Source organism: Myodes glareolus, chromosome 2 (assembly GCF_982192425.1).
Source record: "Myodes glareolus chromosome 2, mMyoGla1.1, whole genome shotgun sequence".
Lineage (NCBI taxonomy): Eukaryota > Metazoa > Chordata > Mammalia > Rodentia > Cricetidae > Myodes > Myodes glareolus.
The window spans coordinates 9929162-9954014 of record NC_142027.1 but is presented as its reverse complement, the minus strand read 5'-3'; the positions used below and the strand labels follow the sequence as shown (position 1 = coordinate 9954014).

At 47.9% G+C, this 24853-nt stretch overlaps 1 protein-coding gene across 7 annotated transcripts in view; it reads left to right on the top strand.

Moving 5' to 3' along the window:
- The window catches only part of Eva1c (eva-1 homolog C), a 77569-nt gene that overhangs the window by 49570 nt on the left and 3146 nt on the right, over positions 1-24853 (top strand). For 4 of the 7 annotated variants that reach the window (XM_048422411.3, XM_048422410.3, XM_048422413.3 and 1 more), the window contains 4 exons: positions 454-606; positions 15232-15375; positions 18978-19055; positions 21343-21432. In XM_048422411.3, the coding sequence (XP_048278368.1) occupies positions 454-606; positions 15232-15375; positions 18978-19055; positions 21343-21432 (465 nt within the window). The remainder of the gene's footprint in view (positions 1-453; positions 607-15231; positions 15376-18977; positions 19056-21342; positions 21433-24853) is intronic. The other 3 variants (XM_085685748.2, XM_085685750.2, XM_085685749.2) reach the window with 2 other exon arrangements.

Below are 24853 nucleotides of genomic sequence, written 5' to 3'. Positions count from 1 at the left end.
CTGCCAACGGAACTCTTCGTACCCCAGCCACACTCTGCTTTCTTTGTAAACAAAGTCCACCAGATTCAGATAGACAGGGAGGTGGGTGTGGCAAGAGCTTGCAGCACAGGAGTCTAGAGCCAGGACGGGGCTTCCTCCGGTTAATGAATCTTTGCTCTGAAATGGAGCGAGAGAAACTCCCCAGGACCTAAGTGTCCCTGGCCCATGCCTTAAGCCTTTCCCAGTTTGCACATTAATGTGACTCCTGGGGTCTTTGCTCTCTGCTCTGGCTGCTCCCCACCTGCTTCCCGCAAGGGGTCTCCCCCACCCCTCAGGACCTGAAACACCAGGCAGGCAGGGCCATCCCGCTGTGCCCTTCTCAGGCTGCAGGTCCACAGGGCGAGCAACTGCAGCTTCGATGGTCCCCAGCCATGCTTTCCAAGCCAGGCTAATCTGTTTCTGCCTCTTCTGCAGATGAATTAAAAAACAAGACCGTGTGTGAAGACCAGGAGCTGAAGCTGCACTGCCACGAGTCTAAGTTCCTCAATATCTACTCTGCCACCTATGGTCGGAGGACCCAGCAAAGGGACATCTGTTCCTCAGAAGCTGAGCTGCTGCCCCCCTTTGGTGGGTGACTTTATTTGGCTATAATTAGGCTGTTGTCTGAGTGGAGTGTGGTCGTGGGTAGGCAGTGAGGTGTGGCTGGTACCACGTGAGAGGAAGTCAAGGACAGAGGCTGGTCCTCGCCATGGTGGCCTCTCTGTCCCTAGTCTTAACTCTACTGGTGGCTCAGTCACTCTACGCAGAGGTAAACCCTGAGTGTAAACAGAGGTCGTCAGTGATCAATATTCTGCCAGTTATAGAGTACCCTTCCAGCAGTGCAAAAGGAGGCCATAAGAAAACAAGAAAGGAACGGATAGAGCAGGCTCTCAAATGCACAGTTCTGCTCTTGTGGGTTCACCCAAGCACAAATCGTAGATACTTAGGGGGGAGGGTTCCTGTATTTGAGCAGGTTCAGGCTTGCTCCCTTTATTACCAGGAGTGTCCACCTTGCTGCCCAGCAGCCACATACATCCTCAGAGAGCTATGGAAAAGGCCAAACACATTTCTAGATGTCAACGCTGCATCGCAACGTCGAAAGATCGTTTATAATACCTTCTATAATATTGCATGTATAATATCAATACAAGCGTGTATTATGCTGTATTGTTACTAGGAGTGCATACTTTGAAGGCCTTGTGATGTTTGTCTTGCATGTTTTCCAAGGTTCATGTGCCAGAATTTAATTCCTGATGGGAGGCATTAGAGTGATGGAAACTTAATGCTCCTGAGGCAATTGGAGGCGTGAAAAAAGTGACTAGAAGCAGATAAGATTATCAGTGTGGAGCCCCATGATCAAATCCTTTGAGAGAAGAGGGTGGGACCAGAGAAGACATCTGCAGACATTGCTGTCTCTTGTTATGTGGTACCCTGTGCTGCCTAAGACACTGCCAGGAAAGTCATCATCAGATACAGGCTCTTGACCTTGGACCGGAGCCATGAGCCAAAATAAGCCTATTTTCTTTATAATGTCACTCAGCTCGGGCATTTTATTATAGCAAAACAAAATCCAGAAACTAATACAGAAAATTTGCCCTGGGAGTATATGAGATCATTACTATATCTTTATTGGAGAATGTGGAAGTGGCTTTGAAACTGGGTAGCAGGCAGAGCTCAGAGGAATTTGGAGCAATGGATTGGGAAAAGTTTGCTTGGCTATAAGACAAATGTTACTGGCCAGTTCTCATGAGGGAGAAGAAGAGACTAGCAAATTAGCCTAGATGGAAATGAGGAGCCTCTTAGAAAATAGGGAGGAGGCTATTCTTATATGAAGTAACAAAGAACCCTACTGTGTGGGGTCCACACCCTAAAACCTTGGGGCACACCACATGCAAAGATAATGGACTCATTGATTAGCTGTCGTAGAGTTTCAGTGGCTGTGAAGAGACACCATGACTGCAGCAACTCTTATAAGGGAAAACATTTACTTGGGGTGACTTACAGTTTCAGAGGTTTAGTCCATTACCACTATGGCAGGACATGGTGGTGTGCAGGCAGACATGGTGCTGGAGACAGAGCTGAGAGTTCTGTATCTTTATCTGCAGGCAACAGGAAGTGAATTAGAACACTGAGCATAGCTTGAGTATTGGAGCCCTCAAAGACCACTTCCAGTGAGACACACTTCCTCCAACAAGGTCACACCTACCCCAACAAGGTCACACCTACCCCAACAAGATCACACCTACCCCAACAAGGCCACACCTCCTAAGAGTGCTACCCCCTTTGAGGGTCATTTTCTTTTCAACCACAACACTGGGTAAATGAGATTTCAAATCAACAAAGATTCTTGCTGCTGCATGGCCATTATTGGCTGCTTTTAGTCAGACGTATAGTAAAACTCAGGACCAAAGGGAAAGATTTGAAAAACTCTGATTCTGGCCAAGGAGGGAGCAGAGAATAAGAATGTAAGGGTGTGGCTGTGAAACCGCGTACCGGAGAGATTAGCGTGGACAGACGCCAGTTTCTGTGATCGGAACAACTGGAAAAAGGTCTGGAGCCAGACAGGTCCGAGTAAAGTTTCTGTGGGTGCTAGCCCTTGGCGTCCAGGCCGTGCTGGATTTTCAGGTGTACAGAAGGCAGTCCTTGTGGTGGCATGGTGGTTTCCCTGAGATTTCAAAGGGAAGCCTTGAGAAGCCTGGCAGAAGTTGACCATGGGATGGAGCGCCTGTGGAAAGCCCTCAAATGAGGTGAGACATAGTGCTGCTGGTGTTGGTGGAGGCAGTGGGTGAATGCTGAAGTCCTGATTCTTGTGCTTGAAACAAGGAATTGGATGTGGATAGTAGTCAGCAAGGTGAGAGCATTTATTAAGAAAGAACACACTCTCAAGAGAGGAAGTCAGAAGGAACCTTAACCATACAAATCATGTGGACTTTTACACCCCACAATTGATGGTTCTTTGTTCATTTGCATGGTGCAGGATTTCTCACACTGTCTTTTTATAAGCTGTAGCTTGTAAAAAGCCACAGCTCACCACAGACTTCCTGGGGTGCCTGTAGTCAATTCTAGTGGGCCCCCTCTAGCCATAGCCCACAGACTTCTCTCTTACGCTCCTCTGTTCTCCTTTGTGTAGGGCCTTAGATCTCACTCTTGGGTCTATTCTCCCTCTCCTTCCTCAGAGCTAAGGTTGTGTCATTCTCAGAAAGGTACAGCTACAGGGCACCATGCAGCCTTCACTGAGAAAGGCTGCAAGAGAGTAGCCTTGTGGCCAGAAAAGGCCTTGCAAGGTTTGGGACACTCCCCGCAGTGTGCTAGAGGGGCTGAATTTGGCATGCTGGGGTTTAGTATCCTCCCTGCAGGGTTTTAGTCTTCCTTTGAGATGAATATTCTATCCCACTTTTCCAATCTTGGAAATGGGTGAGTTGTTCTGATTTTACAGGTTTACGAGGAGTCAGCTTGAGTCTCAAGTGAGATGTGGGGCTTTTAAGTGCAGGTAAGATTGAACTAAGTCTGTAGGCCTCTTGCAGACAGAAAGACAGAATTTTGCATTGGGAGGTGGACATGACCGTTAGGAGTCAGGGAAGGGTGCAGTGGTTTACAGGCGTCTTCAGTGTGCCCCTGAGGGCCCGTGTGCTGAAATGTACTTCTCCACTGGAAGGTACCAGCAAGGAAGAATACCAGTCAGGATATTTAGAAGTGGGGCCTTTGGGCAGTGTTTAGGATTAGACAGTGTCAGCTGAGTGGAGACCACGTGATTCACGGCTAGTAACTGTAGCAGAGGAAGGAAGGATGAGAAGAGGCACACACTTGTGTGTGAAGCCCAGCACTTCCTCCTGACTCCGCTGTTAAGAAGGTCATAGTGAGTATGGACCCTTGCTTGACCTTGAACCAGGGCTGTGAGTCAAATAAACCTCTTTTCTTTAAAGTTACATGACCCCAAGCATTTCACTATAGTAACTGGAATTTGTGGCATCAGAGGCCTGCGATGTCCTGAGAATTCACCCTGTCTTATTGTATCTGTTTATAGGGGGACTTGCATGCACCAAAGTACATATCTGGATTCCACTCATAGAAGTGGTCCTCTCCCTTCTACTATGTGGGTGCCAGTGACTAGTCAAGGTTGTCAAGTTTGGCAGCAAGTTCCTTTACTTGTTGAACCATCTCACCGGCCTATGGGCTCTTCTCTTGAGAATGGGGGATGCCTGTCAAAGGGTAACCCTGGAAGGTCCCAAAGGCACCAGCATTCAGCTACTGTGATTCTCAAATGGCACCTGTGAGGGTCGGTCGTGACTGTTAATGGCTCTGCTCTCTGCTCCACTTCGCAAGAGTGGCCTAGGAGCAACTGATTCAGCCCTCTCTGTCAGTTCACTTTGAGTATGCTGAGCCGGGGGCTGCAGTGTGCAGAGACAGAAGCTGCAGTGTACAGAGACAGGGGCTGCAATGTGCAGAGATGGGGACTGCAGTGTGCTGACTGAGACAGGGGCGGCAGTGTGCAGAGACAGAAGGTGCAGTGTGCTGAGACAGGAGCTACAGTGTGCAGAGACAGAGGTTGCAGTGTGTAGAGACAAGGCTGCAGTATGCTGGCTGAGACAGGGGCTGCAGTGTGCAGAGACAGGGGCTGCAGTGTGCAGAGACAGGGACTGCAGTGTACTGGCTGAGACAGTTCCTCTCTTCAGTGCTTCCATGCCTCTAGCATTAGGAGAAGGGACCATGCATGGCCTGGGCCATCGTCGGACCCTTCTGTTCCTAGGCTTGCAATTGTCCCCAGGCTGCCTCAAGTCTATACTCATTCCTCCGGTCAGAACCATGCATGCAAAGTCACCAACCTTCAGGTTGGAGAGATGGCTTGGTAGGTAACATGCATGCTACACGAGCATAAGGACCTGAGTTCTAATCCCTCGCAATCACGTTTTAAAAAGTCAAGTGTGGGTGCACTCCTGTAATCTCATTACTAGGAGGCAGACACAGGAAGGTACCTGGACCTTTTGAGCCAGCTAATCTAGCTAACTGATGAGACCTAGATTTAGTGAGAGACCCTTTGCCAATAAATAAATAAATAAATAAATGGGGCGAGCAGAAGTCAGACATGCTTAATGTTGACCTCTGGCCTCTATGCAGGCATGCACCACACACACACACACACACACACACACACTTTGAAAATTAGCTATAAAGTTGCAAACTGGAGCTGGAAAGATGGCTCAGTGGTGAAGAGGACTGGCTGCTCTTGCAGAGGCACAGGTTTGGTTCCCAGCACCCACATGGTGGCTCATGACGGCATAGAACTTCAGCTCCAGAGGAACAGACAACCCCTTCTGGTCTCCATGCACCTTTCCAGTGCATGCATACATGCATGCAGAGACGCACGTAAAGTAAAAATAGATAAATCTTTTAGAAGTTGCAAACCTTTGTAGGCTAACATTTCTTTGTCAAACTGGATGCTAAGAAGCCTTTACTCTTTGGACAGGTAAACTGTATCAAGGCGGCTGACTGCACCCAGCCAGTACTCCCCATAAACTTACCAGTTTGCCCCTTTTGTATAAATATACTTAACGTCACCCAGCTGACAAAGCACACTCATGTCTCCTTAGGTGGCCCATCCACCTCCTCTCTGATCTTAGGGTCTCCCCCTGGTGACAGCATAACTCCAATTTGATCTCTTGGCACCCAGGCTTCTCTCAGCATCTCTCATCTGGACCACCAGGTTCCCTCCTTTCTCCACTGAGCAGCATCTGGAAGATTTCCCTTAAGTTAAACAGACCACACCCCCGCTGTGTAAAACCCTGCACCCTGCCCATTGTAACCAGGCTTAGAAGCCCGCTGCTTCTCTATGGCCTTCCCCCATGACCTCTGTAGCTTCTGTGCCCTTCCATGCTCTCAGGCCTGTGCACAAGTTGTTCTTTTGACTTGGCCTGTTCTGTCACCACACTCTTTCACTCTGCTTAGGGGTCACCCTGAATGTCACCTTGGAGAGGTTTCCCTGTCCGTGCCATGAACGGGTGGCCCATCCTCCCAAAGGCTCAGCTTTGTAGGGACTGTGTCTGTGGGATTCTCGGTGACCAGAGCAATGTTTGTTACAGGATGGGTGCCCTGTGAATGCTTGGTGGGTGAATGAATCAGAGTCCCTTGTAAGCATGGCCATGTGCCCACCCTCTAGGTTGCAGGCTGGGATGTGGGTCTGATGTTAACATGGCCTCTGAGCTTTCCCGAGATTCTGGAAATCCAGATTTTTCTTTAAGTGAAATGTTCCAACTTTTAAAACACTGAACAAACCAAAGAAAACATGCCTACTAGCCACATCCGGGCCACAGGCTGCCAGTGTGTATGTGTGTGTGATCTCTGTTCGCTGTTCCAGCCATTCCTGCGGCCCAGGCTCATGACTTTGAAGAAGGGGAAAGGCGCACTGGCCTTCACCCTAGACCTGGCATGGGCTCAGATGGATGCGCACACGAGAACTGAGGGCTGGTTCTCATCAGGGGCCTCTGACGGGGAGCCCTGTGGTTGGCGTCCCAGAGCATCTGGCTTCCCAGATTGGTGTGTGTATTTTCCTATGCATATGAGCTGAAGTCTGGCGGGTTTGCGTGTTTTCGATTCAGCACAGCCCTCTGGAAGCCCACGCTTTGGTGGAGATGAGCCGGCCTGTCAGGCATATAGAGGCTCACCAACAGCTCAGCATGACTTCAGCATTCAAAGGCTGGGAGGAAGATATTTCTCGAACTTTTTAAAAAATCATCGTTGTCTTTGGCACAAACACAGTAACATCAAACAGCAATAATAATAAGATTCAGATACAATTTTACCCATCAAATGACAAGATATTTATTTTTCTGAATTTCTCTTAAGCCCTGATGTCTAAGAATGAATTTTGTAATTCTCCTTTGGCCTTTTTTTCCTTTAACTTTATAGCAGTGGTCTTTTTCTGAGTGGCCAAGCGACCCCCAGCACTGCCTGCCATCTTGCTCAGAGGACTCCCCACTGGGAGGGTTTTGTTGTTTCTGAGTTTCAGAATACATTTTGTAGACTATGTGATGGTAGTTTTTAATAGGCTATGTCTTTGGGATAAATTCTCACATGTTTTAAATCAAAAGAGGGTGGGGTCTGTTTATATCATCAGATGCTTCCTGACTTATATGTATAAACTTATCAATTTGCATGCAGAAGCAATGTGTACCAACTTGCATATATAAATAGTGAGGTAGAAGTTTGGATTGCCCTGCAACTTCGGCTGTCTGATGTTTGATTTTTCTGAAGGTTTCCAACTTAAGGTTTGTAAACAGTCCTGTAACATTGCTGTAATTTGCCTCCCTTGAATGATGGATGACGATGAACACGTCCCCATGCTTTGGATGGGTAATGGGTACTTTCGTCTCTAGCCTCTCTCCCCCTTTCTTCCCTGTGAACTTGACTGATTGAGCAAGTCCATAATATTTTTTCAAGTTCCTAGAAGATCAGAGAATAACCCACACTCTAATATTTCTGAACTTGTAGTTTAGATTTGCTACATATGGCTGGCTATTGGTATTTTAAAATGACATTTTATTTACTATTTGGAATTTCCATACATGTTTACAATAGACATGGATACAGTCTTATACGCCTGCTGCCTCCATCCAGCTCCCCCTGGACCTCCCATCCTGCCTCACTCCCAACTTTATGTCTCCTTTTAAAGTATTATTTTTTGGTTTTTTTGTTCTGTTTTTAAGACAGGGTTTCTCTGTGTAGCCCTGGCTGTCCTGGAACTAGTTCTTTAGACCAGGCTGACCTCCAACTCACAGAGTTCTGCCTGCCTCTGCCTCCCGAGTGCTGGAATTAATGTATTATTAGTAAGAGACCCCCGAGTTCCGTTAGTGCTGACACTTTAGATTCTGTCTGTGTCACGTGTAGAACCATTTCCAGAGGAGCTGACTGACTGACTAGGAGAGGACTCCCCATGGTATATCTCACTGTGTGTGTGCCACCCTCAAAGTCACAGCAATGATGCTACTGTGCTGTGCCAAGCATCCCCAGGGCTGCTCAGAGCCTGGCTATCAATGGGGCATGCTGTCTTACTGAGCACAAGGCCATGAGAGTGCTTACACTGTGGCTGTGTTCTGGGGCCCCAGAGAAGACAGTGGCCCCTCATTTCCCATATGAAAGGCAGCAGGCTAGGCCAAGCATGGGAAGGTGGGCACTGAGGTCATCTCCTTTGGTTGCACATCACAGCCTCGTCTAGGGCAGGACTTCTGACAACTGTTTCCTGCAGGTAGACTGTTCCTGTGCTACCATAGCTGAGAGAAAGATAAACAGGCATTGCTTGATACCTAAATCAATGGCCAGACACCTGGGGGAATGTCTAGCCTGCTGTCCCCATTCAGGGTTCAGCTGGGGCAGACACACTGGAGCTTCTCTTGACTTCAGGGTATAAGGATGCTCGATGCTAATTTTTCTTCAAAATTCTCCGCAAGATCCTCCTAACTTGTTCACTGCCCTGTCCCCAAGCTGCTACCTAAGCCACTCATTCCGAAATATCAACCAGTGTATTCACTTCCTATTGCTATGTAATAAAACACTTCACACTTTAATGGGCTCTGATAAAACGCTATCGTCTTGCGGCTTCTGTGGGATAGGAATTCAGGGGCATCTGAGAGCGGATGCTTTTGCCTTGGATGTGGGGAGGTCTCCCGAGGTTACAGCTCTGGTTGGAGGACTGAGCTTCCAAGGTGCTGATACCACTTTGGTATCACCTATCATACCAACTGATATGGTAGGAAGTTGGCACTGGTTCTGGTAATAGGCTTCAGTTCCTCCCCTCACAGGCCTGGGCTGTCTTTGTAAAGTGGGAGCTGGCTTCTCCTGGGAATGGGAGTAAAAGACTAAGAAGTCGATCATCTCTGTCTGCCGGACTGCATAGATCTCACCTGGTACATGTGCGAAGAGGGTATTCATGGACATAAATCCCTGGAGACAACTATGGCTGCAAACCATGTTGAATGTCATATGATGCCCCACTATAATTTACACACTGGAATCCTTACTGCCCGTGCCTGAGAATCTGCATTGACTTAGGGAATAAAATCTATAAAGGGGAGATTAAGTTGACGTGGGCTCATTTAAGTGGACCCTGGCCAGATAGATTCATGCCTTCATAATAAGAGGCAATCGGGACACAGGCATGTGCAGTGTGTGAAAGCCACGTGAAGACAGCCAAGTCAGTCCGAGGCCCCAGGGAGCCAGCTCTGTTGACACCTCAGTCTTGAACTTCCAACATCCAGAACTGTCAGGAAGCAGGCTTCTGGGCGTGAAGCTGGTACATTGCTGCTACCCCAGCAATGAACATCAACGCGGATGGCTACAGCTAATGAGCGCCAACAGAAAGTGACATCTTAAGTCCTATGGGGTCAAACACAATGAGGTCTGAGTTCTTTGCATCGAGGATAGCTCAGCCAGAGGTATTTCTGAAAGATCTCGAAGCCAGCCAGGCCTGTTACCACTAAAACTCATCTGGGAAAGGGGGAAATGCAGGCAAGGCACGAGCTCAATGGGCCGTCACCAGCCCTGTGAGCACCGGTCAGAGCAGCCCTTTAACTCGAGCCAGGAGGGAGCCTTCCCAAAGAGCGGGGCACCGGGGTGTGCCTCCACCACGGTGTGTCATTTCCTGCTATGGTCACATTTTCTGGGTGGGCTCCAGGGATTCTGCCATTTCCTTAATAAGAGAATGAGAAACCACACAATGGGCCTCAAAGGCTAAGCTAAGGCTGTCCCAAGGCCAAGTGTGGGCAGGCCTGGACTTTTCAGCCAAGATCAAGGTGCCAGGAACTCCCCACTGCCAAGACGGGGCCACTTAAGAGCAGCCAGTCCAATTATCTAAATAAACACTGCTTGCAAGAGTGATTAACTTCAGTCATAGTGTTAAACAATTGCCAAAAAGCAAGAATTCAAATGGTCGAGTATCTTGTTATCACATGTATTGGGGAGAAGGGACCTTGGCAGCAACAGACAAAACCTGTGTGGGTGGGGCAGAACCACCTTTAAAGAAACAGCAAAATCCTGGGAATGGTTCTGAGCTCAGCACCCACAAGGGCACAGCCAGCCCTGAGTCAGCCCTGAGCTACCTTGGTCACTTCCTAAAGTCACAGCTAAGATAAAAGCCCTGGTGATGAGATAAAGTCTTTGTTAAAGTAAGTTCTCTCACTAAAATATGGAGTGCGCTCAGATTGTTTCAGCAGGGGTCCTCCTATCCTAGACCTGGAAGGTTGTGTTCTTTCCCTGTTAGTCATTAAGCCTGTGTTCAGGCTGCACTGAGAATGTAGCCCAATTGGGAGAGAGCTGCCCAGCAGGCACCAGGCTCTGGTTTGATTGCAGCACTGCATAAATCAGGCATGGAGATGCATGTCTATAATACCAGCACTTACGGAGATGGAGGCAGGAGGAACAGAAGTTCAAGGCCATATTCAGCTACATCTTGAGTTTGATGCGGCCTAAGCAACATGAGACCTTGGCTCGAAAAAACACTAATAGCAAACACCTCTAAAAAAAAAAAAAAAAAAAAAAGAGATGGTCAGGCATCTATTTCTTCATAGCTCTAAGAAAAGTCAGCTTTCTAGAACATTCGTTTCCATCAGTAGTACACAATGGCACTATTTCCCGAAATAACATCCTGCCAGTGTGTCCCAGGGCTCATGCTCCGGCAGAGCAATCTATGACAAAGGATTCCCACGAAAAGGCCCACATGCACATGCAGACATCTACCTCTAAGCAGGTTCAACGTGATATTGCTTACTGTATTAAAAATGGGGGGAAGATGGGCGGTGGTGGTGCACGCCTTTAATCCCAGCACTCGGGAGGCAGAGGTAGGCGGATCTCTATGAGTTCGAGGCCAGCCTGGTCTACAAGAGCTAGTTCCAGGACAGGCTCCAAAGCTACAGAGAAACCCTGTCTTGAAAAACCAGAAAAAAAAGGGGGGAGGGAGAATCTGAATGTCACACAAGGTGTTACAAGCAGATGAAAAACAAGGCAGCTCTTTATAACTAAGCTGGTGGGTTGGAGAGGTGGCTCAGTGGTTGGCAGTAGGTACTGCTTTTGCCAAGATCCCAGACCAGATTCCCAGCCTCTTGTGACACCAGCCCCTAGATCATCCCAAGACCTCCTCCACAGGGGCCAGCATTCACATGCACACACCTGCACACTGACCTACACACACACACACACACACACACACACACACACACACACACACACTTAAAAATAAAAATCTGAAAATAAAGCTTATGTTTAAATGGTCACAAATTTATTGATAAAGGGGAAGAGCCCCATACAAAGTTAAATATGTGTGACACCATTGAGGAGGGAAGGATATTTACACAGAGAAAAGTTGCAAAGGGATGGTCATTTAAACATTTTTAGATTCATTTGTTTAGTTTATGTACATGCGTGTTTTGCTTGCATATATGAACGTGCGGGCCTGGTGCCTATGAAGGTCAGAGGAAGGTGGCATTAGATGTCCAGGAACTGCAGTTACAGACAGTTGTGAGCCATTGGAAACACCACCAGGTTCTCTCCAAGACCAGCAAGTGCTCTTAACTGCCGGTCCATCTCTTGTTTGAAAGGAGGGTCTCATGTAGCCCAGGAATGCCACAAGTTCCTGATCCTCTTGCCAACACCTCCTGGTGCGGGAGAATTGTCTGTATTCTGTCAATCATATTTTAATAAAACGCTGATTGGCCAGGCAGGCAGTATAGGCAGGAAAGCCAGAAAGGAAGTAGGGGTGGAGCAAAGAGACTGGGAGTCTTCTGGAAGCAGAAGCTCCCTCAGCCACTCCTTTGCAGACCACCGAAGAGGCAGCATGTAATTTGCCCAGCTGAGAAAGGTACTGAGCCCATGTGCTAACATAGATAAGGATAATGGGGTAACATAAGTTATAAGAGCTAATAAGTAGCCTGACCTAATGGGCCAATCAGTTTATAACCTTATGGAGTCTTGTGTGTGATTTCTCTTTGGGATTTGCTGGCTGTGGGGTACCGGGCGGGAACAGACACCCCAACAAGCCGGCCCTCATGCTACAACCTCCCAGGCATGTGTACCCACACCCGGCTCAGAAAGGTTAATGAGCTCAGGGGGGTTCCTTCCCGAAGAGCTGCATTTGCTGGGGATTTTTTTCTCTCCTGTGTTGTTTTATCTATACATGAAAACATGAACTCAGGTATATTTTGTAAAAAGAAAAAAACAAGAGTTATATTTCACAACCTCAGATTCCCAAGACAAATTTTGAAACTCACACAGGTACAGTCTTCCCTGTTTAGGCAATATCTACAGAGACCGTATTCACCTGTACTCCCCGGAGAATCACAGACTTTCCTACTTAGGGGAGAGGGTAGGGAAAGCCAGTGGAGATGGGGCTGGTTTTAGTCTGGTGTATACATACAAATTGTGGCTTAGAAGAAACAGAACTCTTTAAAAAAGTTTTTATTTGTGTGTGTGTGTGTGTGCGCACACGTGTGTGTGCATGCGCGCGAGCCATATCTGTGTGCAGTACTTGAGATGGCCAGAAGTGGGTGTCAGGATCTCAATATGAGGTTGGAAACCAAACTTAGGGTGGAGTCAGTGAAGCTGCTGAGGACAACAAAAACATATCTACTCTGCCTTACATACCTACAAAGCAATAAATAAAGTGGTAGAATATTGAAAGCATAAACACTCCATAATGTCTGAGAGGAGAAACCCTCCCTCCATAGTGTCTGAGAGAAGAGACCCTCCATAGTTTCTGGGTAAAGCTAAGTTTGACAAGAATAGCTCGAATACCATTGCAGAAACTTTTGCATTTTAAACAACATACCCCAAGGCTCTAACCATTTAAACACTGACTTCTATTTCAACACAGATTTTTATTTTTGCATTTAAGGAACTTCAGTCCAGGCCCATAATACCAAGATTTAGAACACTGAGGCAGGAGGTCACCAGTTCTGCTCTAGCTTGGCATAGACGTTGAGATCTTGTCTCAAAGATAAAACAAACAGAGCACAGTAAAGAAGTTACCAAGCATGGTGACTCACACGTACAATCTTGGTGTTTAGGAGACTGAGGCAGGAGGACTGTCACAAGTTCAAGGTTAACCTGGGCTGTATGTAGAATGAGATGCTATCTCAGAAGAACTGTTTGTAAACCAAGCATGCACGTGCATACTTTTCCATTTTCAAGCCATGCTAATCCTCAAGACCTTGGAAAGGACCTTAAAAGAAGTGTGTTGGGGTGATAAACCTGCATTTCCCTCTTAATCAAAATGGCCTCCGCCATCCTCGAGAGTCCCCATTCACCTCCCTCCGCACCTCCGCTTTAAGCTCTAAGCCTAGTTGTGGATGCAGCACATACATTTTTCCTTCACAAGGACAGGAAGGCAGATAATTTAGACAAAGGCTGTGAAGGTTTCACAAACAGGCTTTCCCTCCTGTGTTAGCCAGCTTTGCACTGGCACAAAACACCTGAGGGGACCAACACACGAAGACCAGAGGTTTTTATTTGGGGACCAACACACGAAGACCGGAGGTTTTTATTTTGGCTTCATTTTCAGAGGCTCCAGTCCATGATTGGTTGGTCCTCATGCTTTTGGGCTCGTGTTGAGGAGCACAACATTGTAGGAGTGTGGTTCGGCAAAGCTCTCATCTCATGACCAGGACACCAAAAAGGGAGGAAGAGGAAGGAGCCAGGGGCCAGCACCCCCATCGAGGTCATGTCTTTCACCAGGCCTGCCTGCCTTTCCGTAGTGCTAAGCTGGGGAGCGATGCTGTAGCAATAAGGCTGTGGGAGGACATCTAAGACTGTGACGTCTAACACCAGTGACAGCGATGACAGCGACAGTGATAACGTCCTGACAGTGATGCTAACCAGGTCCCTTGGGTGCCAACATTAGATACTGTCCATGACGGATATCAGAGGACAATCACATTGTCCAAGTAGGGAAACTGAGGCTTTGCGGGAACAGTGGCCAGCCTGATGCTGAACTCTCCGTCTCTGCTGTGTTTTCTCGCTGCTGACATCCTGAGGATCCTTAACCCCAGCAGACGCATGAGTCTAGGATTGTTACTGCAGCCGGTGTTCTGTTAATGAAAGAGCTGAAACCAAGTAACCTGGAAGGAATAGGAGTCTATTTAGCTCAACGTTGCAAGGGCTGAGAAATCTAAGAGCATGGCCCTGGCTTCCCATCAGCATCCGAGGGCTTGCATTTTGTCACAGTCCAGGGTATTACAAGATTTGGCAGAGCCAGCAGCCTGCTTCAAGACCTCTTGTACTATTTTGTATGTGTATATGTATGTGCTTGTGTGTGTGAGAACACACATGTGTGGATGTGTGTCTATGAGCCAGAGGTCAACCTCAGGTGTTGTTCCTCACATGCCAGCTAGCTTGTTTCTTGAGACAGGGTCTCTCCCTGGCCTGGAGCTCACTAAGCGGACAAGGCTGGTTGGCCAGTGAGTGCCAGGGGCTCACCTGTCTCCTCCTCTCAACGCTTGCATGGCTTCCCCTTAGAGGCCAGGAAGCGACACCAGATCCTCCTGGATTTACAGGCAGCTGTGAGCTGTTCTATGTGGGTGTGGGGAACAAGTCAGATGGCCTGGAAGAACAGGCAGTGCCCTTAACTGCTGAGCCATCTCAGCTCCGCAACACATATCAGCACCCCAACACTTCAGGGAACCACCGAAGCACAGCATAGCTAATCCACCCACGATAAAGACGTGTGATTTTGTGCCTGTTGACTAGTTCATTCTTACATCTGTTTATCAGTTGCTTACCAGGATCCTACAGGGACTGGGCGGTGGGAGTCAGGTGATGAGCAGTGTAGACATATTCCCACACGGAGCTTGTGGTCATGTAGAAGAAAGCCTTAAACAAGGCAAATACTTCAACACATTGTGACCATGAAATAAATAAAAGCCACATTCTGGGCTCTGTATCTACGGCCAGTGCCAGGCTGCAGAACCCAGGGCAAGGCAGACATCCAGGTGCTTTGACAAGGACTACATCAGAATTTCAAGGTGGTGACGGCAGGTCCTTAGGCCTAGCTCAGGGCGTCCCAAAGGCTGATGGCCAAGCTGGTGCAGGGCATCTTGGATGATTCAACAAGACAGATCAGCAGAGAAACAGTCTTTGTTTGACCGGAAGTTCAGTGCATCCATGAATAGCAAGTGTTGTAAGCTGTACAGTCAAGTGCAAACCAGCCTGACACTCTCACCGCCCCTTCCCTTTCAGACTGCCTGTCTTACACAGCGTTACAAGTCCTGTCCAGGAGGTGCTATGGGAAGCAGAGGTGCAAGGTCCTGGTTGATAACTACCACTTCGGAAGCCCCTGTCTTCCAGGAGTGAAAAAATACCTCACTGTCGCCTATGCCTGTGGTAAGAAAAATCTCTCAGCCAGCTCCATGAACACACACCTGTCGGGAGATGGGAGCCACATCCAAACAGCAGTGTGTGTGACACTTTAGTTGCACATAGTGGGCCATGCATGGCCAATAAGCACAAGCAAAAGAGGGAAGAACGGAGAGAGTTTTATTAGCTGCAGCAAGTAAGGGGTGTGCACTAGAGTCTTTCAAGCTTATATGGCTAGGAGAGCACCTTGGGGGTGATCTACCATACTGAGCATGCTCAGTTTGAGTTCATAGGGTGAGCAGGAAAGATGGCTAAAACATTCCTAGGGTTAGCCCAGCATCATAGCATAGACATTAAAAGGTGAAAATGATGGACAGAGACTCCTCTGGAGTTCCTATTGTAAAGGTGACAAACAGGGCGTGTGCGGAACAGAGCACACCTGCAACCCCAGCCTTCAGGAGGCTGAGGGCAGAAGGAGTGCTGGGAATTCAAGACCTGGCCGGGGCTACGAAGAAGTTCCTATCTCAAAGCAACAGCAATGATGGTCATGACAGACAGGAATGCTTTGGGTTGTACATAACATCTCTTTCCCAGCATGCTTTTAGTTGAAATCAAAGGAAGGGACACTTTTCGGGTCCATTCACACTGGCGCTTGCCATAAAGGGTGCCGCCCACTTGGCTGCTGACAGAAAGAGCTCAGCTGGTTACCGCTGCTCACCTCACAACACCCCAGACCTTTTCTCTCAGTTATCCTTGTTTATGGCACTCACATCAGATAAGCCATAGGGATTTCTTTGGTCAGAAATTGTTTTGGGAGCACATCAGGTAATCAGATTGGCCGTGGATGGGACGAGTAGGGATAGAATACGCAACTGGGGACAGAGTTGAGGTCACTGAGAACGAACGATTTCTATCTTGGTTCTTAGGGAGCCCTGAAGTGTACTGATGCCGTGTGAACCTGGCTCCTCCTTAGGCTTCCTGTACCTTTGGGAGGCCTTACCTGACACAGCCCACTGTGCTGCCAGCAGCTGTGTTAGCTGCATGCCCTCAGCATGGATGCAGTACAGCACAGGCTCCCCCGTGTGTTGCAGCAGCCCCTTTGCTGGTCCAGTGTCTTTAGAAGGAAGTGAAACCCATGCTCTACTCGGATTCCGTCTTCAGGAAACCACTCCAAAGAAAGTCAGCAGCGGTTTTCAGGATACTGTGGTGGTCCGGTCTATAATCTTGACATACTGGTTGTTCTTCTGAAATGAGCATGGAAGAGAAGGGAAATGGGGAAGCCCAACAACGAAGAACTTGATGCCTCCCCTGAAGAATGTCGTTCATTAGGCTTTGGTTATTGAAACAGCTTTATTGAGATAGAATTGCAGAATGTGCCTGGTCGAACAAACAGTCTATGGTTTTTAGAATATCCACAAAATTATGTAACCGCCGTCATAGGCAGTTTAAGCATACCGGCATTGTTGTAATCCATTCTGAACCAGTCTGAAGAACCTTTTTAAAAACAGGGTCTCATGTCATCCAGGGCAGTCTTAAAGTTACTATATAGTCAAAGACAACTGTGAATTTCACACCCTCCTGTCTCCCAGGCACTAGAATTACAGGCGTGTAACATGACTAGAATTACGGACATGTGCCATGATCACACAGTAAACAAGCAGGCTTCCTGCGGTGACCTGTGTTTCATAGCTGCATGATCTGCTGGGTTGTTGACAAAGCTCATCCGAGAACGTGCTTCTCCTTCAAGCTTCTCCCTGCGGTTCTGAATCTCTACAGCCTCTGCCATTTGCAGAGAGCTGGGAGCCTTGTCTGATCACATTTTAGACAGAGCCAGGAGACAGACCTGAGAAAGAAATGCCACGTCTGGCAGGGAAAGACAACACACCCAGGGTTTTACTGCTGCCAGGGGATCAGAGAGAGTATTCTTGAGACTCAGAGATGAGCAAGAGGTAATTGAGGTAGAAAGCATTTTTCCCGGTGCTGCTGTGTTCCTGGGGTCAGTGCTGTGTCCTGCAGCCTGCCGAGAGGGTCTCTCACAGCACCTTCGCTGTGGCTCCCCGGGAAGCCACCTCATCCTTGACAGGCATAAAGGTGCCAGGGTCTCCTGGGTTGGGAGGTTCGCAGCTTAGGGCTGTTCTCTGCTTGCTGGTCCTGGATGTCTCCAGAAGAATTTAGTTAAGCACTCAGAGAAGGAAGTGGGGTTTTCTTGTAGCTGGAGATGACTTTCAAGGTCTCCGCGAAAGTAATGCTGCAGATCTCGCCTGGTTTGTGTTGGCTTCACTTCTCCTTCCTGTTGCCGCTAGATATCATCTGGGCTGAGGCAAAAATGAAAATAAGCGATTTTCTGCAGCTAGAATACTTGGTATCCGCTCCCTTCTCCCAGTTGGCAGCAGTGTGTTTCTCCTTCACAACTCTCTCTCTCTCTCTCTCTCTCTCTCTCTCTCTCTCTCTCTCTCTCTCTCTGTCTCTCTCTCTCTGTCTCTCTGTCTCTCTCTCCCCCCCCCCGAATCTCAGGTAGCCCAGGCTAGTCCTGAATGAGCCCCCTACATAGCCAAGGATGACCTTGCTGATCCATCTCCCACGAAACATCCTTTCTTATGTCTAGTGTACCATGTGAGCCCAGATTGCTTGGCTCCTCTTGGTTTATGAAGAAATGAGGAGAAAGTTCAGAGAAAAGGCGGGGGAGGAGCGGGGTAGGGGGTCCTGACTAGTCAGTTTGCTTTCCTGTCTCTCAGATATGTTCGTCTCCATTAACAGCTTTCTGAGGCATTCTTCCAGCCTGGCGTCCACCCACCATGAGACACCTTGGTGGACTTCACTTAAAGCTGGGTAACTCTCTCCGATTTCATGCCCCTCTCCCGAAGTGTCCCATGCTCTGCACCCTGTCCACCTTTTGGAGTCCTAATCAACTTCTGTCCCTAGACTGAGCTTCTCTCGGCAAGCTCACAGAAATGGAATTATGCAATAGGTGGTTTTGGTGCCTGGCTTCTCCCACGGAGATTCATTCCTGTGCTCCCTTTATTGCTAGCATTTTTCCATTAGATGAGTGTACCATAGTTTGTTTATTTCCCTCATTGGTTTTATTTGAGATGGGGTCTTGGTGTGTAGCCCAAGCCAGCGTCAAACTTGAAACTCTGCTGCCTCAGCTTTCCTAGCTTCGGGAACTTTTAAGAGAAAATAGCTGTTTTATATTAAATATCCATGTGCATGCGTTTGTGCAGAGGTCCCCTGCAGAGGCCAGAACAGGGAGGTGGGTCCCTGGAGCTGGACTTACAGGCAGTGCTAAGCCACCAGCGTGGTGCTGGGAACAAACTCGGGCCCTCTGCAGCATCAGATACACTGTTCACCTCCACAATGTCAGCTCCTTAGAAAAATGCTGCAGAGATAGGCCGAAGATTTCACCTGTCTCGGGCATTTGATGACCTCGTATGTGCCAATTGTGTCACTGTGTGTGTGTGTGTGTGTGTGAGAGAGAGAGAGAGAGAGAGAGAGAGAGAGACAGAGAGAGGCAATAAGTGACCTGAAAAGTATCTTGCAAATCTTTATCTACATTGTACCTTGAATATCTATTAAATGCAAAAGTGTTTTTAATATACCGTGTATTTCAAATACTTCTTTTTGACTTTCAGTTCCCAAGAACATTCTCACAGCGGTCGACCCAGCTGTTGCTAATCCAAACCCTTCTCTGAAGAAAGATGATGAATACGGTAATTTTTATAGCTTACTCATAGTATGTTCTCTTAAGTGAAGTTGAACAGCCCGTGAGTGCAGTCAGGCACATGGGGCTGGAGGGAAAGGCCCGAGGGGTTGGGCTGCTCTGGTGGTAACAACAGGGCATGGCTGGCACTCACATACGGCAGTGTCTGACTTCAAAAAAGAATTAAAATCAAAGTAAAATAAGTTTACCACATTCTCTTCCATTCCTCCTTTTCTTCCTAAAAGGAAATAATAATAAAATCACTTTGAAGAACAGATATTCTCAGAAACAACTTGGGTTCCTGGTGATCCAAGGAGCTTGTTGAAAAGCTGGGACCCAGAGCCAGTTGACCTTGCCAGTCCTTAAAGGTCGCTCTCCCCTTTGCTCCCCACCTAACCCATATAAATAGGGACATAGATATCTTGATTTTATTTTTTAACATTTATTGATTCATGTGTGTGTGTAAGTGGGTATGGATGTGTGTGGGTGTGAAAGTCAGAGGCCAACTTACAGAAGTCAGTTCTCTCCTTCCACTCTGTGAGTCCTGGGAGTGAGCTCACACCATCGGCTAAACCCACCGAACATCACTGCCAGCCTGTATTTGTTTGGTTTTTGTTTTTTGAGACAGGATTTCTCTGGGTAGCCTTGGCTGTCCTAGAGCTCGCTCTGCAGACCAGGCTGGCCTTGAATTCCTATGATTTTTTTTTTAAATGACATACAGACAAATTTAGCCTGTTGAGTTCTTCACAAAAACTGCGGAGTTCCCACAGAATGCATAAGATGCTAACTTTGGGTTGCAAAGGTTTTGTCTTGTGTTATTTTATTTCACTTGTTATGCCTGCACCCAGTTAGGAAAGTGAAGTATAGGTTTACTTTACTTTCATAAAAGTGTCTTAGGGAACGATTCTAGAACTTTCCATACATGCTCAAACCAGCAAGGTGCTCAAGTCCCTTAAATAAAACAGGGCAGTATTTACACAGAGTCCACACAACCCTGCTGTACACAGATTGCTTGCAATCCTTGTCACATTGTTAATGCCATGCCGTGCTGTTTTGTTTAAGAAATGATGAAAAGAAAGAAACCTGTACATGTTCAGATTTCTTCTGAGCGTCTTTTTTCTCTGTCTGCGGTTGAATTCGCAGGCGTGGGCATCTCTGACACAGAGGGCTGGCTCTGTGCTTTGTTCCATGTGTCCTTCCCACTATAAGAAACACAATGCCAAGACACAGAAGCCACCCTTAGCCCAGAGCATTCTCCACACTCTGACTCACACCACCCTGTCTACCAGGCTCCGTAGTTCAGCTTCCTCCTTCCCTCACTGGGCTCCCACCTGATCCTAAAGGATCCCTGTCCTTCAGTGCAGCTCCCAGATCTACATCTTTCTTAGTGACATCTGCCCTGTGTGATCCTCCCAGGGCTCCCTGAGCTCCAGTACTGGCCCATTGGCACCTGCTTAGTGTTCATCCAGGCAGTGCCCTTGCATCCAAAAGCAGACCAGCCACACACACACATATGTGTGTGTGTGTGTGTGTGTGTGTGTGTGAGAGAGAGAGAGAGAGAGAGAGAGAGAGATATCAAACAAACAATCCTCCCATGCCTCCCTCCACAACCCAAGGTTTGCTGTGTATCTGTAGTGCACAGAGCAGACACTGTTCCTGGGTAAGATGAGACATTATTTACCCAGCCTCCTAGAAGCATGATGGATGCCACTGCCTTTGACATGGACTAGCACGTTCTGTTCTGGAGCCGGGTGCATGAGCTACACCTGAAGTTGGAACCAACACTTTGAAATGCTTTGGATCCCTTTCCCTAATATTTGACATTTTCAAAGATGGCTTCTACATGAGCTGCTCGTCTTGTGACTGGGACAAAACACCCGAGAAAAGCAATGCTTGATTTTGGCTCCTGGTTTAGGAAAGGAGGTGGTCCATCATGGCATCAGGATAGTGAGACAGTCAAGACCCAGAGGACAGCTGAAAGCCGGGTCAGGTTATAAACTGCAAAGCCCACCTCCATGACCCACTTCCTTCAGTGAGGATCCACCTTCTAAAGGTTCCACAGGCTCCCAAACAGCTCTGCCAGCTGGGGACCAAGCCTTCTAGCATGTGAGCTCACAGGGACATTTCGCATTTAGGCCTCCACACTCAGTGTTGAGTTTTCCACGGTTTAGTCAGAAGCCCAGTGGTTTGATATCTGTGACTTTTAACTCTTGTGGCAGGCCCAGGGGAAGGTCAACAGGGCTTTCAGGACAGGTACACCCCATAGTCCTCTGACCAACGGCCTTTGCATGTTGTAGGTATAAAATTCGACCCAAGTGGATCGAGGGTTGTGCGGAAAGATGGTGTTATTGTCAGCAACTCTCTGGCTGCATTTGCTTACATTCGAGGTAGGTAAACAAGTGGGAGGTTCTTGGGGTGAAGAAGGGTTTACTCGCTGCCTCACTGACAGATACTCTGATAACGAGGGAAAAGCGGTTTTTAGGGTGTCCCGGCAGTATTATGAAGCACAGGGCCGGGATGCAAATACAGCTGCAGCCATAAAACCAAGGAATCTGCAAGAATAAAACTGAGTTGCTAAGGGTTTGGTCTCCAAAGGAATCCCCCCCCCCTTGAAAGATAGAAATGCATTCCCCAGATCTAAGAATTAGGATTATTGAATTCTACTCACAGCTGGAAGAAAAACAAGGCAGACCACATAAGAAGCACAACTGGTCCTGCCACGGGAGGCTGGAGAATGACTGTGGTTGCCAAGGTTTCCTGGTTAGTCTCCCCAGGGCTGACGGCTTGCTCCAGGCCTGGCCATGTGCAGTGCTCTCTGAGGAGGAATGCGCACTCCTTGCTCCTTTCCCGCATGACCTAGGACAGATTGTACCTTGGAATGTTGTCTGCAAGTTTCAGCGCTGGCTTCCTGCTCAAGGAAAGCGCCGTCATCCAGCCACATTCCTTAATACAAGACCCAGGACTCCTCGAGTAAAAACAGGTGCATTCTGACTCATGGTTCTGAGGTCAAGTTTAAGATTCAGTGGCTCCATCGGTTTGGGCTGTGGTGAGGGTGGGGCATCATGAGCGATCACATTTTGAACTAGAGGAGAAGGAGAGAAAGGAATAGAGCAGGATCCTACAATCCCCTTGATGGTACGTGCCTAGTGACCTAAAGGCTTCCCATTGATCCCACCCCTTAAAAGTCCACAGCACCCCCCAAGGCCACCATGAGAACCAAACTCTAGGTCTCAGGGGAACATTAATCAAAACTGTATAGAGGCCAGAAACTCCAAGATCTTCCGTAAAATGCCCAGTATCAGGATGCGTGAATGTCGCTATTTAAGCCTGATGGAGCTGGGCTTATATGGGGTAGAGCTTCCTCCGAGGGAAATCAAGGCTTAGAGAAACATCTCAACACAGGAGCTAGAGAGCCTAGCCCAGCACCCCGTCCCTGCATCATTTTCCCACTCAGCGCTCCTCCCGTGAGCGTGCCTTATCCTGCATGGTTATTTGCCTTTTTTGTCCCTTACACTTCTCTCCCTTGTCCATTCTTTCTGCTCCCGATGACTGTCAAAGCCAAATGTGACCGTCTGGTTTTTGAAAGTATGTTTACAGTTTCAAAGTCCCTTCAGGCGGAGGAAGAGGATGAAGAGAAGCAGGGATGCTGTTGGCTGCGGCGTAGCCATGCTGGGCTGGGCTGCTGCTGGATGCCATCCTCCCTCAGACACCTTGGTCTTCTTAGCCACCACAGCAAAACACTGTGGACTGTAGCTTAAGGAACAACTTCTATTGTCGGACAATTCTGGAGGGAGGCTGGAAGGAAGCCCATGATCGAGGGCCTCTTTCTGGCGTGTAGACAGCCACCTGCTGGCTGTGGCCTCCTGTGTGCGTGCGTGCGTGCGTGTGTGTGTGTGTGTGTGTGTGTGTGTGTGTGTGTGTGTGTTGGGGTAGTGGGGGTGGGAAGAGGCCAGTGTGAACTTTTCTAAACCCACTAGTCCGATTATCAGATGAGGACCTGCTGGTGAACTCTGCTAACCTTAATGAGCTCCAGAAAGTTCTGTCTGCAAAGTCATACTAGGGGTTAGGGCATTAGCATGCATTTGGGGAACATAATCAGTCCAGAGCAGCAACACTTAGGAGTGGGGCTCTGATCCTGAATTCTGCACGTAAAGGAGCAAAGGGTCAGAGTAGTTGAACCATTTTCCAAGGGCACCATGGACAGCGGCTGGGTCCTGCTTCATGCTGGATGAGGGGCAAGGCTGTCAATCAGCTTCTGCAAAGAACTCTGTCTTCAGGCTTTGGAATCTCTTACCCAGCGCGATGTAAATATCCTTTTCTCTGTCCTTTCATGTGCTCCACCATCCTCTGGATGGTGTGTTTGCCTGTCTACGCTACCTAAGGACAGACGGCTGTCATCTAGTTTATCTCTGTCGTATCTCCGTATCTAGACAGTTCTGGGGTACACCAGGGCATGGTGAGTAGCTCACAAATGGCTGAATCATAAATCCCAAGTTGGTATTATGTCTGTCTTATACTTTTATCATCTAATAATTTACAACTTTTTTCAATAGATCTGAAAAGATGGCTCAGTGGTTAAGAGTATTTGCTGCTCTTGCAGAGGATCCAAGTTCAGTTCCCAACATCCATGTCAGGAGACTTACCACTGCCTGTAATTCTAGTTCAGGGAACCGGACACCGTTCTTTGGTCTCTGTGGGTGTCCATTCACACAGACACACACACACATGTAAACTGTGTCTGTGGTGCACGCATGCCATGGCATGAATATGAATGTCAGAGGACAATTCTGTGCAGTCGGTTTTCTCCTACCGCTGTTTGGGGATCATCAAAGTCAGCTTGTCAGCCTTACGTGGCAAAAGCCTTTATCCAGAGCCATCTCGTTAGCTGTCTACAACCCAGAATAATGCTCCGTCCTGGGAATGTGAGGACCGGATGGGATGTTGTTTAACTTTCTTGAGAGATGTTTTATTATGTTCATCTTAGCAAGTCACAGCCAAGGCAGGTTGCTTCGGGGCTAGGGTCCAAAGGCTGGACACAGGCTCTTATTTGATAGGACACATTCCTCAATAGTGAGGCCACTGGATAGAGCAGCTGGGGAGCCAAGGGCTTGAGCAGGGAATATCCCTGTAAACTGAGGGAAAGTCAGGCCACCAAGTAGCTTTGCCATGTTAATGCAGTGAAGTAGATGAACAAGCAGACAGGCTGCCAAAACCGAGGGGCTTGACCTGCGCAGGGAAACTTGGAGGTTGATGGAAGGGACACAAGAGTGTTCAAGGGTCTCTGCTAAATAATGTTCCCTCTGGCCATTCATGTGATCTGCAAGGACATTTCTCATAGAAAGGGGAAGTGTGTGTGCATGTGCACACATGTATGTGAGTGTGTGCAGTGTGTGCATGTGCGAGTGTGTGATAGGTGTAATCTATGTGTACTTGTGGTATGTTTGGTAGATGTGGTGAGTGTGATGGGTGGTGTGTATGGTATATATGTGGTGTATGGACATTTGTGTATTGCGTTTGTGGTGTGTGGTAGGGTGGGGTACATGTATGGTGTATACTGCTTGTGTGAGTGTAGGTAAGGCTGGTGGCACTTGTTTATGATATGGGGAACTTCGGGTGGGGGATGGTAGTGTGTGTGCATGTGTTTATGTATGTACGTGTATATTCTGAGGAATATAGTTCATTAGACACTTCAGCAGAAGCCCTGCACCCTGTGAGGGACTTATTTAGTCAGCTCTCGAAATAAATAAATGACCCCTCCCAGAACACCAAATTAGTGTCTTATTGGCATCTGGATTTGTGTATTTACCT